The sequence below is a fragment of the Nicotiana tabacum genome, chromosome 4 (assembly GCF_000715075.1).
Source record: "Nicotiana tabacum cultivar K326 chromosome 4, ASM71507v2, whole genome shotgun sequence".
Classification (NCBI taxonomy): Eukaryota; Viridiplantae; Streptophyta; class Magnoliopsida; order Solanales; family Solanaceae; genus Nicotiana; species Nicotiana tabacum.
Genome location: NC_134083.1, coordinates 70,941,845 through 70,959,108, shown reverse-complemented (window position 1 = coordinate 70,959,108; position 17,264 = coordinate 70,941,845). Strand labels below are relative to the sequence as shown.

At 35.1% G+C, this 17,264-nt stretch overlaps 1 protein-coding gene across 13 annotated transcripts; it reads right to left on the bottom strand.

Annotated features, from left to right (window-relative positions):
- Window positions 1-205: 205 nt before the first annotated feature.
- LOC107782098 (phosphoglucomutase, chloroplastic) lies at window positions 206-15,535 on the bottom strand. Of its 13 annotated transcripts, none has more exons than XR_012708782.1 (22): window positions 14,749-15,535; window positions 14,588-14,653; window positions 14,452-14,496; window positions 14,276-14,368; window positions 14,117-14,169; window positions 13,554-13,605; window positions 13,410-13,478; window positions 13,127-13,195; window positions 12,802-12,924; window positions 12,667-12,719; window positions 7,912-7,990; window positions 7,753-7,817; window positions 7,604-7,671; window positions 2,945-3,063; window positions 2,793-2,867; window positions 2,600-2,715; window positions 1,999-2,140; window positions 1,770-1,851; window positions 1,615-1,673; window positions 974-1,533; window positions 681-786; window positions 206-606 (listed from the first exon to the last, which is right to left on the bottom strand). XR_012708782.1 is itself a non-coding variant. In XM_016602931.2 (22 exons), exons 1-22 carry the CDS (start codon window positions 14,971-14,973, stop codon window positions 539-541), a joined length of 1,905 nt encoding a protein of 634 aa, XP_016458417.1. In that variant the 5' UTR covers window positions 14,974-15,535; the 3' UTR covers window positions 206-538. The 13 variants fall into 13 exon arrangements, 9 of the variants coding, with proteins under 9 accessions (XP_016458417.1, XP_016458419.1, XP_016458416.1 ...); XR_012708784.1 differs by having other exon boundaries at window positions 1,615-1,661; XR_012708781.1 differs by having other exon boundaries at window positions 14,588-14,656; window positions 14,749-15,230.
- Between the last annotated feature and the right edge of the window lie 1,729 nt (window positions 15,536-17,264).

The following is a 17,264-nucleotide window of genomic DNA, read 5'->3' as shown; positions in this document are numbered from 1 at the left end:
TGGTCACATAGACTGGAATAAGCTGTCTACAGTAGCTGAGACAGCCCAATTATTTTGGCCAAGATAGACTAAGTAGATAGACTAAGCTACCACGGAAGATCATTCAGAACTATGAACCATGCATCATAATTACTGACATAGTAGGAATCAATTTAATGGAACACACAGATAATTTGGAATATAGCTCAGAAAAAGAAGGCACATGTTAGTTGGAAATCTCGATTTCTAATGTCGCAAAGAGGATGCCATAAGTCAAAAGGGTTGACTGTAACAAATTTATAAAAATAAAAAAAATAAAAAAAAATTCTAGAAAGAAATTAAAATATAGTGCAGCAGCTTTCTATTGATTAGGTACTCCAGTCATATGTTTTAGTTTTCATGGGATAATTTACATGATTCTAATTTCTGGTCCCAGAAGACTGTCTACATGCAGCCAAACAAGGACGAACCATATATCATGTAAAATTCAGGAACAAAGGAAGCATCCAACCTGCTAAGGCTCCCAACTAAGCAATAGTAGTTGCAGATATCTATGCCTTTATGTGATGACAGTTGGCTTTTCTCTTCCTGTGAAGTCCTTTAGTTTTGATACAGAAAGAGCTAGATCTGCAAAAGATAACTAGTTAAATTTTCGAGGAATGGGAATATTACATAGTTAAGCTCGTAGATGAACAATCTACCTATCAATGGTTTCAACGCAATTTGAGCATCCATGTCGTGTTTGGATACATCCAGCTCAAATTGTTCAATATATATTCTAACTGTTGCACCAGCAGAACCAGTACCCTGTAAAATTGAGGTTTCCATTAATAAACTACATAGAGTAATTTATGGATAAAAAAATAAAAGGGACTGGAGACAAAAGCCCACACAACACAATAAAATGATAGTCCCTCTATATCAACTTCAATTTCTCATTTGGCCCCTAACATGCTTTTCAAGATGAAAACTTGATAGAACAACAATACCATACCCAGTATAATCTCACAGGTGGGGCCTGGGGAGGGTAGTGTGTACGCAGGCCATACCCCTACTTGGAGAGCTAAAGAGGTTGTTTCCGATAGACCCTCGGCTCAAGAAAAGGTGGAAAGGAAGAAAAGGGAAGAAGAAGAAAGAGGGGGGAGACAAAAGACGATAAGGAAAAAGAGGAGAAAAAGCAGCATCAGATAGTAACAATCAGGGGGCAACAATTTTCAGTAAAAGGGGAGAAAGAGTAGCATCAAATAGTAACAATCAGGGAGCAATAATTTCCAGTAGCAATTTTCAAAAACAATGGACGTGGAGACTATATAGATTTTTTCACAAATAGTGGTTTGGGAATGGACTGTGGAGCTACAATTTCTGTGGTGAAGCAGATTTAATTTTGAAATGGGGCTGAAATCAAAATGACACTCAATTTGAAACAGATGGTTATACTATATTCTCAGGGATTTAACATAAGGAACCAATGCAGACCGATAGTCGAAAGATGATCCGGGACCCGTCACTGAAAACAACGCGAACTCCCTGTTTGGATGCGACACTTTCATCAACCTGAAAAATGCACACAACTAATCAAAAAATTCAACAGTTGATAGTTAAACATTCTCATTTCTAAGAAATTCCAGAACTTACAGGATCAGTATAGGTGAAGTCATCAGCAAAATCCAGGACATAACTTCCTACAAGAGAACCTTCAGTACTTAAAGAACTTAAAATGTTGTAATCTTGGAAAATTTAACTTAAAATGTTGTAATCTTGGAAAATTTAACTTAAAAACGATAACTTACCAAACTTATCACCGGCCTTGCTTTTAGAAATCAAATCCCGAAGATACTCTATCATCTTATTTGCTCCTTCTGATTCACATTCCTGGTTAGAGAATTATGGCAAATTGTTGCAATTAAACATCATCTGAACAATTAGGTAATCCATGACACACACCGAAAGACAACTAACATAGATGTAAAAAGATGTTTATCAAATACGGAAAGTCATCACATAACATAATGTGCTTACCTCATAGTCATATCTCGAAAAAAAATTCCTTCCATAAGTGGCCCAGTGCTCCGTCACAACATCAGCAACGGAAACCAATTTCTCCCCTGATCTTTTGTCCTTGTTTCGATTTGCAAGTATTGAAAGCCAAGCTAAAACAGCCCTATAGTTACATATTTAAAAAGTAAGAACAAAAAGAGTTGATTGTTGTTATACTAAGGCTTGGGGAAAGTTTAAAATGTAGCATAGAAGAGCAACAACTCATTTTGGTGATACGGGTTAAGAGAAGAATCTCTTAAGGATGAATAAGCTCTCATATCGCCATAGGGTCTAAGCAAGGACACATAGCAATATCCAATGGCATCATTTAAGATGGAATGGAAGGGTAAACCAACAGCAGTTCCACCGCATGAGATTTGAGTAAATGGGTACAGTCAACAATACCATCATAGTATTACTAACAATGTAAGAGATAAATGTTCTCATTCTTATTTACCTTTATTCCACAATATCCAGATGAGGTAAAGGAAAAAAACACATTGAAACTAATGTTTAACCATATTTGGCGGCCGCAAACAACTTAAGAAAGGAGTTTTCATCATGGATGAACATAGAAACATACCATATACCATCTTTTTCACGGATGTGGTCAGAACCAGTCCCAAAACTTTCCTCACCACAAATTGACAATTTTCCAGCATCCATTAGATTACTAAAGAATTTCCACCCAGTTGGCACCTAAGGGCATAGTTGGAAAAGAATAGTTAAAGAGTGCAACATCATCAAAAACTAAAGAGCAGTAAACAAGTTCTAACCTCATAAAAGGGGAGGTTTAGCTTTTGAGCAACACGATCCAAAGAACCACTAGTGGGCATCGATCGAGCTAAACCCTACAAGGTATATGCATCAACTTTGTGGTGTGTAAGGATCAAAGCCAAAGGTGCATGATAAGCTTAAGTGCTTCTACCTTAGGCCCGGACTGAAAATATGGAATAGCATCTTGGGCATTGGCAGCAATAATTGCAACAGAATCAGATGGAGTAACAAAAAAGCGTCTTCCAAGAATCATGTTTCTATCACCATCCCCTGCGTAAGTGTACAATTGAAAATCAGACTTCCACATGGCAGAAGATTGCAGTATATAATCAGACTAACTTGGCATAGATATGATAGGAACTTTCTTATTATATAGGATATGAACAATAGGAAGAAGTTAACGCGAAACTTCACTTATAGCTGGGAAATAGATAATTAGGTAGACATAAAAATATAAATAAGCTGACATGAAGCTCAAGTCGTTGATGTATGTTATTTATCATTATGTTTCTTTCTATCCCTCAAAAATCTTCCACCTTATTTCTTGTCAACGTGTACTGGCCTAAAACCAACTCTTAATAAGTGTCTTAAACACATACACACAAATATATGCAAGAAGTTAGTGTCGCCTTTCTTTTTTCGTACTTGTTTATAGTGTAGTATTTTTACAAGAGATAAAGCCTTTAAGGTATAGTATATTATTATTTAGATTAATAATGATTCATTCAAATTAATAAGATGTCGGCCATGTGTTTGCAAAACATTACCTTGGACCTTGTTGTAAGAATTTTTTTTTTTTAACTTATATAAAGATTTTAGTAGTTTAATTTAAAGTTCTAAAATATTTATACAGTCTTTAAACTTCCTTTATACAGATTTCGTACCTTTTTCCTTCTTTTTTTACAAACTTCAGTATCTACAAAGGAAAAATAAAATTATAAAATCTACTATTTAAAATTCTTCGGGCCCAAAGCAAAGGCTTTACTAACCTCCCCCTTGAGCCTCCCATGTGTACAACAATTAATTAAAATTATGCCACAATTGGATCCACCTTGCTTTACCTTCACGCTGATTGGGTTTGAACTACAAACTCTTTCCTTTTTCTCATTATAATTGAGCTTCAACAAGAACAAATGGACCCTTCAGTACTACTTATCAGATTTTCATTTGTACTAACTTAAGAAATTATTCCAAGTGAAACACCCCCTCCTCGCTTCTTTCCTGGCGATTAGCTTCTCAAGTGGGCGGCTTGGTAAGCAAGCTATCTTCAGCATCGGTAAAATCCCTATCAACCCCACACAAAAACCTTAGACTAATTAGAATTTGTCTTTAGGTTTCCTGTGTATGAAATATGAATATATATTTCTGCTTTGCATTTATCAGTGAACTTTTACACAATTAACTGCGTAGAGTGTAACAAGCCCCACTAGAAAGGCTCGATATTCAAACAACAAAAGATAAATTTCTAGCAAAAAATGCATAACAACGTAGCAAACTGAAATAGCAAGAGGACATTTGTGTGAAGTGCTATGGGAATTGCTGGTGAAGACAATGCATTTGATTGCTTACTAAGTAAAGACCTTTTCTGGCATTATCTACTAACCATTTCAATAAAGGATGCACACCATAAGATTACGGCCAAAACTCCACCACCAATCACCGAAAGACAAATTTAACATTAGCCTATCCATCTTCAACTAAATCCGTGTGCATGCTTCAAAGTTGATGCTTAAGTAGAATCGGTGTAACGCAACCATGCAATGAGAATGGAGATAACTATTGCTTCGCCTTCTACTAAAGCTTAGGTAATACCCGTGTGATTAATAGGCTTTGAATTCGATGACACCCAAATCAATGTATTATGGGTGTAATATTGTTTTCCAGCAAGCAGTCTGAGACCCTCAAAATCTAAGGGAACATGCAGCGAGGCCTCTAAGTAAGCGCACCATTTTCCAATACTCAATAGTCCATAACCCACAGGAAATCTTCATGATTCTGTTACTGGAACGGAACTCAAAGGTGTCTCGGACTATATCCTAATCCCTCCCATAATAAGAAATGTAACCTACAAATTATTTTTAAATTAATTGTTGTTAAGAAAATAGACCTTGAGTCTAACTTAACTTGAAAAGCTAGCTCAAGTAGAGGAGAATACAGCCCATCTGACTCTAATACCACGTTAAGAAAATTGGCATTAGGCCTAACTCAACCCAAAAGCTAATTCGAAATATGAAGATTATCCAAAACCATACGGAACTACAACCCATACACTTAACAAATGTGAGATTCTTACAAATTTCACAAACATAGAAATTAGGAATTCCTCCATATTCAATTGTGTTTAAAGTGTTTAACATCAATAAAAGCCAGAATTAGATTAAAATAAAAAAATTAACCTATTTTTTGAGAACGGTAACATATAAAAAAGTGAACCCTATTTTATTCCACCAATGAAACAATTTTTAATCTTAGTGATTTATATGAAGAGTAACTAATTTTTAATTAGCTACAATTTATTTGAGCTAATACTAAAACCCAGAAAGAGCATGGTAAAGGAAAAGGGGTTTTCTAATAGGTTAAAAGAAAAAAAAACTTTTGAATTGAATTTTCACCTCTTGTAAATTTTGGAAACTTCTAAGGAATTTTAACGAAAAACTAAAAAATAATGCACCAACTCCTTTTGAATTGAAAGCCTAAAAAGAAGAGGAAGTCCCTATAAAGTTTTAACTTAATTTCGTAAATTCCAAATTGAATACTCGACTTGATACTATTTACGTAATATGATGACAAAAGATTTTCAGCGATTTCATTATGTATGAGTTTTGACATACTTTGGAAATATCTCTTTCTTTTAAAACCTTTGAAAATATCTCTTTCATGTGGTATTCACCCTTAAAGCAGTCTTACAAAAAAGAAAAATAAAGAAAAGAATCTTAAAAATGAGAAAAGACATTAAAAAGATCGGTCGTACTATCCCTCCGTGCATTGCGTAGACAATTTGGATAGAGAGAAATAGGAGATGTTTTGATGACAGGGTTTGTTCTAATTATTCCTTATAAAGGAAATTGCTTTAAATCTCTTATGGAGTTAAAATATTTACAAACAGAACATCATGATTTAGCTTATGACAAGCAAATAAGTTTTGACCTTTCTGTTAACATCTAAAATATTCTTGGTCATTCTAATAAATAAACGAAAATCAAACCTCAAGAGGCTACATTTTGCACGCACTTAACGGTATAGCCTAGTGGTCAATGAAGCTAGATCAAATTCTTTTTAAAAAGGATAGATGGCGTTTGGGCCAATTGTCGTGCACCTAGACTACTCCGATGGTGATTAGTTACCTCCCACTAGCACATTTATTGAATAAGTCTATTCAATAAAGCTTAGGCAGACAAAAAGAAATCACTTAATATCTATTTGGAAGGCTACCTTGTAATGGATTTGGGTGTAATTATACGGTTTAACATGTTTGTCTGGCCGAGTAATTATTTGACTAGCTTGGCATTGGAGTGCAATTGAAGGAGAGCAGTTACATTCTTCAATTCTCAAAGGCGGTAAAGAATTGGTGGTAATTACATGGTGTAATTTTTTGATAAAAAAAAAAAATTACACCATGACTTTTCAAATTCTTTCTTTTTTCATTTTCTATATTTCTTATATACATGTATCTTTGTCATATATTGCAACTTATTTACATGTCCATCTAAAAAAAGTTTATTTAATTTTTTATAATTAGTTTTATTTAAATATAAAAAATAAAGCTATGTAATTGCACTTATCAACCAAACATGACACTAAAAGTTACGTTATAATTACATTATAGCAAACAAACAAATCATTATGATTACTATATTGTGTAATCCCTAGTAATTACACATTAGTTTCCAAACAGGTTTCAAGTCATTCTTTTGGTCTATGTTGGGATATGAACCCTAAACTCCGTTGATGTTCCCTTACTTCATTTACCGCTTGGTGATCTCTTTCTATCTGCCTAAGCCTGGCGGTCAGAGTTACACGATATATACGTTGATAGGAGGCATGGGTACAACGCGAAATAGTTGAAGTGCATGTACAGTGACTCTGGCACCACTTTCATTATTTTAAGAAAAATGATACATGTAGCACATAAACAACCAGCTGACATAAATTACGTGGGAAGAAAGCCAACTAGCCAAGAGAGATTAAGACAGTATAACCAAGAAGTACAAATTATGATACAGTTGAAATACTAAAGAAATGGCCTTAACGGGATAAATTAGAAAAACAGCACAGTAGAATAGTTGGTCTTCTAAAAACTCTTCAGAATCATTTCTAAATAATTATACAAGGAAATATCCAGAGACATTATAATGTTTCTTTTCATGTGTAATAAAGATACAAATTACAACGTTTAATTGATTATGGTCAGGACATTTTTATTTTCATTCTCCATTAGAATCATGTGCAAAGCGATGTGTGCAAACTAGTGAAAGGAAGAAGCAAATTGCTGTGATTAAGCTTTCAACGGTAGTATAACCATGCAATTGAAGAAAGTGACCACTTAATCTTTGTAGAGACTAATTGTCCTGCTCCTTTCTTTCTGATCTCTTTCCATTTCAGAGACTTTGGGGTGGAGTGGTGGGAAGGAGAGGAATATCTAACTAAATGTTTTTTGATGGCTTCTAATATTGATTCTCTTCTAATTATTTTTCTTTCATATAAGGTTCTCATAGATTTTGAACTTCATCCAAGCATATCATATATGTTCTCCAGTTAATTGAAAGACAACTTTTGGTGAAGTGTTGAACAAGAAGGTTTTTAAGCATACCATCACTTGCAGCACCAAAGTCGGGTCCATTCTCGCCATACAGGATATTCACCAAATCCTTGGCATACCTTGACCAAAATAACTAAAATATATTAGTTCTTTTCAAGAAGTTAAAGCAGATCTACTTCAATAAAACGTTCTTTTCTTACGTAAGGTTAGGGTCTGGATGACCATGCCCAAAATCTTCCAGTGGCTCTCCATTTGCAATAGACTCCTACATAACACATACAAAAATGATAAAGCTACAACCAAGAAATTGCAAGATAGTCCAATAGCTGAAGAAACAACTCCACGGCATACATACATACCAGGCTAGCTCCTAGTTTGTCAACAAAAATGGGCTTTGCATAAGCCCCTGTAACTGCATGCATGGCATCAAATGTAAACCTGTCAGCAGCATCAGACATTAATAAGCATAAGCATGAGCAAAGACATCCGGCGGAGAGAAAAAGGGAAAAAGGATGCAAAATAATAAATATTGTCCTTTAGTGTAAGCTCATTTTACTGAGCATCGAGATTATGCAAGAAATTTATAACTTATTAAAGTTTATTCATTTACCTACAAAATTGCATTTGAATTGCTATAGTCAGTTAAACAGTGATTTCTTCGTAGCTCAATTAGGTTGTGTTCAGTCAAACAGGATTTCTCCTTCCTTACAAGGACAAAACAGGCATAGAGATAAAGTCATAAAGTAACTAAGTGAAATCGATAAGGTTGAACTACCCGACGAAATATATTTCAAGCTAAGTTGCGCGGACTCTCCAAAATGATGCCGCACCCCTGTCGGATCCTCCAAAAATACACTATTTTTGGAGGATCTGACACACACCCGGCAACATTTTCAGAGAGTCCGAGCAACATAGATTTCAAGAGGAACATCCACCATAGAAGAATGCACCCATAATTCAGAGAGTAATTTGACTTCATTTGCATACACAAATTGAAACTCAAGAGAAGAGCTGAGAAAATACAGTACTCTAAGTGGAAGCGAAACAAGAGGTAAAGGTTTACTATACAAACTTGAATATTTCAAGGATAAACTTGGTTCCTTTTATAAATTTAAGTAGGTAAGAATAGCACTGGAAAGAGGTTTCAGTTGAAAGAGCATCTTATTGGAACTCTAAGTGAGATAAGGAATTCTAGAGGTGTTTCTACATCATATACATACAGTAAAATACACCCAAATGCCAAAATATACAAGCATTTATATCTAAGACCATGTATTGGCATCACCTAAGCATCTCCTACTCTTTTGTGTCCAAACTATCCTAGAACAAATGCAGGAACTGTATTTCACATACTCTTTCATTTGTTAACTATGCTTCCTTACCAGTTTAACCTCCCTGCATCACCCGATTCAGCCTATCTAGGATCAAAAACAAAATGCAAAGCTACCTTGCCACTGCACAATGCATCAGTATATATCTTCATTACACACATACAACATCTGGCATAAATCTTAATGCCGCTTTTCTGCAAGTTTCGCTTGCGTCAAACACCTCATGCTTTTCAATACAACAAAACCCAACCACTTTTGGAGGAGCTTTTGTTCTCTAAATGATTTGAAAGGCCATTTAACCGAGGAGATGTAAGATAAAGATAGAAGTTATACCCTACCTTCCTGCCCTTCTGGTGTTTTCACCATAGAGAATCTGGTACAGTTGGTGAAACTCGTTTTCCTTCCAATATTTCAAGGTCTAAGCTATCCTCTTAACTTCCTAATCTTCCCAGTTTCTTAAAAAAGATAGTTCCCATCCATGAGTAGAACTGTACCAAGCAATAGTAGCAAATCCGGGATCTCATCTTTCAGAGGTATGTGGTGTATCAAATCATCAGGCCGAAGTCTCAACTTCCTTCCATTACCTACTGAGAAGCTTTTTTTTTTTTTTTTTTTTTGAGAATGGTAACAGAAGTGAGAAGCTAATTTTTGGAGGGACAATAAGTTTCTTATACTCTTCGATAGAACCAATACCATATCACCATGTCACTGGTCTTGAGCACCAGGCTCATTACTTCATACTCTTGCATGGATAACCTGCTTCCAGAGTTCTTCTGATCCCAACTGTATCTCCATAACCACTTCGATAGCAAATTTTTGTTAAGCAACCTCATAATTCTACCCCGAAGCCACCAAATGCGTTTTACGAGTCAATTCGATTCTACTTAACCAAGGAAAAGTCTTCCTATCCTTGTTTCCTTCCGGAAAAATCCTTTGTAAGCTTGTCCGGTTTCTTTTCCACTTCAATGGGTAGTAAAAATAGAGACCTCACGTAGGTTGGAATACCATCCAACACACTATCGATAAGTGTGAGTTCCTCCACCAATTCACCAAAAGATAAATATTGTTGTGTCCAATCTGATATACACTCAAACTGCTCCCACGCTCCTTTCCAAACAATTGCATCCTTATGTTAGCCCCAAGAGGTAGTCCTAGATATGTACTGGGGATTGGGGAATAATCAGACTTCATAATCGAATATTTCGCCAGCTGTTGGTATATTCTAGAGATCATTAACTAGAGTCTAGATAGAGGCAGTTTTTTGCCAGATTATTATTGTTATTAAGTCCTGAATTGCCTCAAACTCCAATAAAATTACTCTGAGATATTTCAGTTGTTCCTCTCTGCATCACAAAAGATTACAGTCTCATCAGCATATAACAATTGCATTATAGCAAAAGTGTTGGTCCTGTCCACCTCCATAGAGAAACTTCCTGTCCAATTCTATTCTCTAACTATGTTCAGCATCTTAATCCTTACATTACCAACAAGAATATGAAAGTGAGAAAAAGACCATCTTCTATTAATCAGAATTGAATCTAATAGCAAAGATGGAAAACTTAATGGTTTTCATCCATTTGTCTCCAGAACACTATTCTTCAATAGGTTGAGGAGTAACTCTCAATTAATGTGGTCATAAGTTTATTCTAGATCAAGGATGCATACCAATGCAATTATACCTTGTCTCCTTCCTATATTTGGGTTCTAGATATTCAGTGGTGATCAACATTGAGTCTATTAACTGTCTTCCTTAGATATAAGCATTCTGCGCGACAACAATTAGTTTGCTGATCACTTTTTTTATTTTTCTATGAGTGGCTGAAGTCCCTCAATTCTTTGGCTCCAGCCCTAGCAAGTATTAAAGTCGTTCAACGCTTTCATAAGATCCCCATTGATCACTGGCGAACACCTATGATAAAATGTCAAAGTACCTCTCTTTCCACTATCAAATAAGATATAGAGGTTTACGCTTTTAAGAGCAGAACTCCAATACTTCCTCTTGGTAATTAAGGAGTTGATTATTTCCACTCTGATATCATCTGGATGATGAAAATTCTATATGCTGGTAATTCTTGTGAACATTTGCAGAAAAGAGTTGATTATTTCCACTCCCATATCATCTGGATGATGACAATTTTACATGCTTGTAATTCTTTTGAACATTTGCATTTTGTGAATCAAGCATGTGGTCTTGTCACTTTGTTTAGCCAGAAGCATCTACCATCTTGCCTCAAGGTATCTCTTTAAACTTGGCTACCTCTTGGCTTTGGTGTATATGAGGATTCTTTTGCAGATAAGTTCCTTTCTTCCTGTTGCCTATCCAAGTCTTGTATCTATTCCAGAATCAGTTTTTTCCTTCTGTCTGGATGACCAGATGTATTTAGGTTCTAAGCCTTCCAATCCTGTTTCAGCAGCTTGAGTTTGTAATCATAATGTAAAAACCAGGAAAATTAGGTGTAAAGACTAAAATAAATTTAGATCCGGACCATCTGGTGCTGCTATATTGTAACAGAGTATCAGCCCTTCCTCTCACCTCATATGAATCCCCCAGTCTTTTCGTCATATCTACAAAACTTCAACCTCCAACCATATGTTCAGATGTTCTTGTTTGCTCGCAGCTTAATTGAAAGGTCTAGTGATCAGAAACCGATCTTGGTAGTGTAGCTTGTTTGACATATTTGAATTCCTCATTCCATTCGACCAGAAATGAAATCTGTCAATTCGTGAAGCCACCCTTGAGTTTTCTCCTTTGGAACCAAATGAATTAAGAACTTCCCACCTGCAAAGGTGGATCTATCCACTGCATTTCCTCAATAAAATCAAAAAACTCTCTTATCGATCTAACCAATCAGTTTTGGTGGCTCCTTTCTTCTGAGTATCTTATCACACTAAAATCGCCTCCTACTATCAAGGGGGGTGACCATTAGCCTCTAATGGCCTCCAATTCAAACCATGACACCATTCTCCTAATCGTTTTTTTTTCATTGAAAGGCTTTTATAAGCTGCAGACACAGAGTGAGGGATGGATCCCTCAAAAAACAAAAAAGTAACCCTTTCTTAGTAATGCTATGACTTAGTTCAATCCTACTAAAAATGCAGCGAGTGATCTACTTTAAGTAGGAATAACGTAGAATCCTGCAAACATCTATTCATAATTTGCATTGCTGCTGGACAGAACTGCAGCAATAGTATGGCATGCATTTACATTTCCCTTACCATCTTAGAAGACAGTCAAATGAAAATGGTAAGACTGAACTTTGCTTTCAGAAGAATATGATGTTTTGCTGGTCTAAGAGCTTATGAAATACTTTTGCCTTATAAATATTCACGTCGATATTCTACATTTCTCTTACATATGACTAATGATAATTACGTACACAGGACTTATGATGTCTCATCTGAATCTAAAAACTCCTAATTATCCTTTACTGTAAGTTATGGTTTCCAAATTTCACCTATGGATATAGTTATGCTAGAAGCAGAACCAGATTCAATACTGCATAGTCAACATCGCTTCAAAAGGGTTCAGGATATACTAGGTGATTGAAGTTAATTATCATCTTGTCAGAAGAAATTAGTTAAGTCTAGATATTTGAAGAAAAGTGTGTCTACCACAGCAGTCATCCGTTTGGGGAACAGGCTATAGAAATCAACAGTATATGAAACTATGGAGGAACAAACTCCGAGGAATGTCCAGGGGAAATATGATGTAGCAAATTAAAAGTACATAAAAGCACAAAGCAAAACAATGCTTCATAACCGGCAAGACATAAAGCAACGCACCTGAAATCTGGTCGCGAAATAAGACTTCTAATGAGCGAAAAATCAAATACATTCTGCACATTATCAGTTAAGTTATAGATTGTATCATGGAGTGCATTTAAAAAATTTCAGAGATACAAAATTTCAGCCACTCACCTCCATTAGCTCCAAATAATCAGCCACAGGGTCAACCACCTCCACACTAAAATTTCCATATTTTGTGACTCCAAGTTGAGAAAGATCAACATCAGGAATGTCGGCAATTTTTATTTCAGAAATCTGCATAACCCTTATGAAACAAGGAATTCAGATGCCGAATCATTTACCAATGAACCATAACAGTTTCTTTCAGTTACCCACACTACACATGTCTATGCAGATACAGCACTAAAAAACCTTGTGTTGTATTCCAGCTACAAGACGTCATTTAAATCAAAAAATAGCATAGCGTATTATTTAGCGCAAGCGGATGGGATCATACAGAAAGGGTGTTTCCATAGATCTTGTCTGTGATAGACTCAGGTGCTGGTTGGCCACTGCTGTAATTGAACTGACAAAAGAAAATGACAATCAGAAATGCTAAGTTCTTGGAATAGCCAGTTTAGAGAGGTTAAATATCAGAAATCAGTCATATCTAGGAAATTCTATGTGGAACCAGTTTTTAAAACTTTAAAAAAAATAACAAATTTTTACTGTATATTTTAGCAGCCAATGGGACAGCTAAGAACAATTTCCAGTACATGATTTGCTGACTAGAAATTTACCTTGATACCCCAATCATAATCAGGACCACCAGGGTTATGGCTTGCACTCATTATAAAGCCACCATTTGCCTGAGGATTAGCTTTAAGCGTCATTCAAAAATAGCAAAGAGAAAGCAAATAAAATAATTAAAACAGAAGTATTACCTCTCTCTTCCGTATAACAGCAGATACAGCTGGTGTGGACATTATACCATCCCTGCCAAACAGAGATTCGTCATCTATACATATCAAATATTTTCTTTTCACTTTTTGGATAAGAGCACAAAAATAAGCAGAGAAATATGCCAGAACGAGGGAACCCAGAAAAAGAAATGAAACAATCTAGCTATATCCAAACAGTTGAATAAAAACTAGAAGGATATGGGCTCTTAGAAGAAATAAAGATTGATTGCAACAACAGATGGCTCATGGAGACTATAATTAGACAAGGCAATTCTAAGTTATATTGCACATAAAGATTGAGTAAGAGTATTTCTATCTTCTCAAAATCATAGAGAACAGATTTATACAGATTAAATTGGCAGGACTAAGTTTCACAGTACATAAAGTAACAAAGTGCTTAATAACTCACTGTAGTTAAAAAGTTCCTCTTTTTGAAAATTTAAGATTATTTCAAGCAATAAGATCACTAGGATGTGAAATTTGACGAATTCATTCATGCTATGATGAACATGAAGATTGCTATAAGTGTAATTTAGGACACTCACTTGCCAACCAATATTTTACCAACACCATTACCCGCAGCAATTTTAATGATTATCTGCATTGTAGCTTAAGATGCATTAGGGATCAGAAAACCACAAATAGTTCTTCAGGAATCAGGATACACATGAAACACAGATTATGTACGAAAATTTGACCACTACCTGTGAAGCTTCTTTATTGAAATATCGACCATCGCCTCCTAAGACTAACAATCCATTCTTAAAATCCTCTGGTGGCAAAGAATTAAACAATGCCTGTATTGAAACATCATAAAACAATTACACAGAGTTGAGTACACTGGAATTGATTATCACTACAAGTTCAGAGAGAACCATACCTGTATCCAATTTGCAAGGTAATTTTCCTGCATAAACACTTTAACCTAAACAAACAAACAAAAAATGCAAAAGTAATTAGAACGAACCGTATGCATTAAATTATTTGAATAAACAGAAAAGAAAAAGGGAAAACACCTTTTTGCGTAGACCACTAGTTCCGGTCTTTTGACCTTCAATAGGCTTTGTAGGAACAGATTTAATCTGCTATTCAAGCAAATCAATAGTAAAGCTACAATTTTCCATTAGATACATAAAATCAACACATTATATATAGAAATTTCGAACAAATTAGATACCTCGAGTCCCTGGGATTCGGCAACTGTTGTAGAAGGAGATAACGGTGAAGAGGAGGCCGTGACAATGAAACGAGCAGGTGAAATTGTCGCAAAAGGGTATTTGACGGATGACAATTTGGGAAAGATAGGTGTTGAATTGAAAAGTGACAATGATCTAAGGTGATGAGAGTAACTCCCAGTAAGTAATGGATGGTAAAATCGTGTCAATGCAATTGCACTCTCCATAGTTGCAGAGTTTGAGAAATGGAAACAGAGTGAAGCAGGACTATTGTTGAAACTAGTTCAAAAATACTGTGTGCACTGGAGGAAGATACCGAGATACGGAGCATGTGCTTTATGCTAAGCATTCATAGGAATTGATTACTGCCACAGATTGCTTTATCGGCACAACAACTTATGGTTCATGTCACCCGCTTCACGTGAACTACCTCTTTTTTTGTTTTGATTATTGGGACATTTTTAGGCTAATTGTCAAATATTCAGTATTTGCAAATAATTGGTCAAAATGAGAAATATTTAAAATATTATTAGAAGATAATTAGTTGACGAGTTTTAAAATGAATTGAGAAAAATATTCCAACTTCAACCAAATATATTCAAACGCCTGCATATTCATTAGCTTTTCAAATATTAAAGTTTAATATTTTTATAAATAATGTGATTTGAAATATTAAAAAACTTATTTGAAGTGATGTTTTTCTTGTTCAAACACAAGTAAGAATTAAATTATAATTTTGTATCTAATTTTAATAAACTATTGTCCTATCGCTTATTGTACAAATCAATTGAGCCAGACGTTGCAAATCTATTTCTATTTAAAGTGGGACAAGAGCTATTTCTAACAGACGGACCATATTTCTCAAGGGAACGTTCCAAAATTTTGACAATGTTCAACTAATGAATGATTGTTATAAGAAATATCGGTATATGTCTACTCTTCCCCCATAATCTTCATCTTAAATATTTAATGACATATTCAATGATATATTTTTTATGTTTAATGACATATTCAATGACATATTTTCTTTACTTTTCATGCATATATAAAAGTCTTGTAATAGATAGAAAAATATACACAATTGAAGAAGAAATAAGAATCTTTCATCTCTTTCTCTCTATATCTCTTAGCTTGTTTTTCCTTGTTCCATATTGTTACTTTGAGTTATATTTTATAACACGTTATCAGCACGAGACTCTACCGTCTCAAGAAGCTTTTTAAGAAGACTAAGGTATAACTTTTCTCCTCTTTTAATTATGACTGATATTATGAAAAGAAAGTTCGTTGCCCTTGAAATTTCGAGCAAGAACTATATGACATGGGTGTTGGATGCTGAAATCCATTTAGATGCAATGGGTCTCGATGACGCCATTAAAGACAAAAACAAAGCATCTACCCAAGACTATGCTAAGGCCTTGATTTTCTTGCGCCATCACCTTGATGAAGGGTTGAAGATAGAATATCTCACAGACAAAGATCCACTTATTTTGTGAAATGGCTTAAAGGAAAGATATGACAACTTAAAGTTGGTCACTCTTCCACAAGCACGATATGATTGGGCCCATCTGAGGCTCCAAGACTTTAAGTCTGTTTCTGAATATAATTCTGCGATGTTCAGAATTACTTCTAAATTGAAACTCTGTGGAGATACTATCACTGACTATGATATGCTTGAAAAAACGTTCACAACGTTTCATGCCTCCAATATGGTCTTGCAACAGCAGTACCGAGAGAAAGGTTTCAAGAAGTATTCTGAGTTGATTTCTTTCCTCCTTGTGGCTGAACGAAACAATGACTTGCTCATGAGAAATCACGAAAATCGACCCACTAGGTCTACACCATTGCCTGAAATGAATGAGGTGTATTCCCATTATTCTAAGCGTGGAAAAGGTCGTGGCCCTGTTCGTGGTCGTGGTCGTGGTTGTGGCCAAGAAAGAAATTTTTCTGGTGTTAATCACCCCCCAAAGAAAAATAACCACCAAAAGTGGAAAGGGACAATGGCAAATAGTTGAGAAACTGAATGTTATCATTGCAGTGGAAAAGGGCATTGGGTAAATATTTGTCGCATACTAAAATATTTGGTTGAGCTTTATCAAGCATCTCTAAAGAATAAAAACCCCTAAAGCTAATTTTGTCTATGACAATGAATTTGACATCACCCATTTGGATGTGGCAGATTTTTTTGAGCACCCTGATGGAAAAATAAATCACTCGATCGGTGATGGATCTGTGGTTAAAGATGATTGAGCAATTTAATTTTTATGTTTTCCTATTCGTAGTATCTAATGAATAAACATCTTGTAACTTTTATTGCACTTAATAATACTTCTTATGTAGTTTTTAAAAATATATGTATTTCCGAAATTTCATAAATTTTACAAACAAGGAGTAATATATAAGTAATTAGTGTCCTAGTCTCAGTGATCTTTTAACGCTTTTGATTTTCCTTTACGTTACTTTAAATCTCTTTAAGAGAATATTTAGAAGCACCCTGAAACAACTTTTGTTACTTCACCCT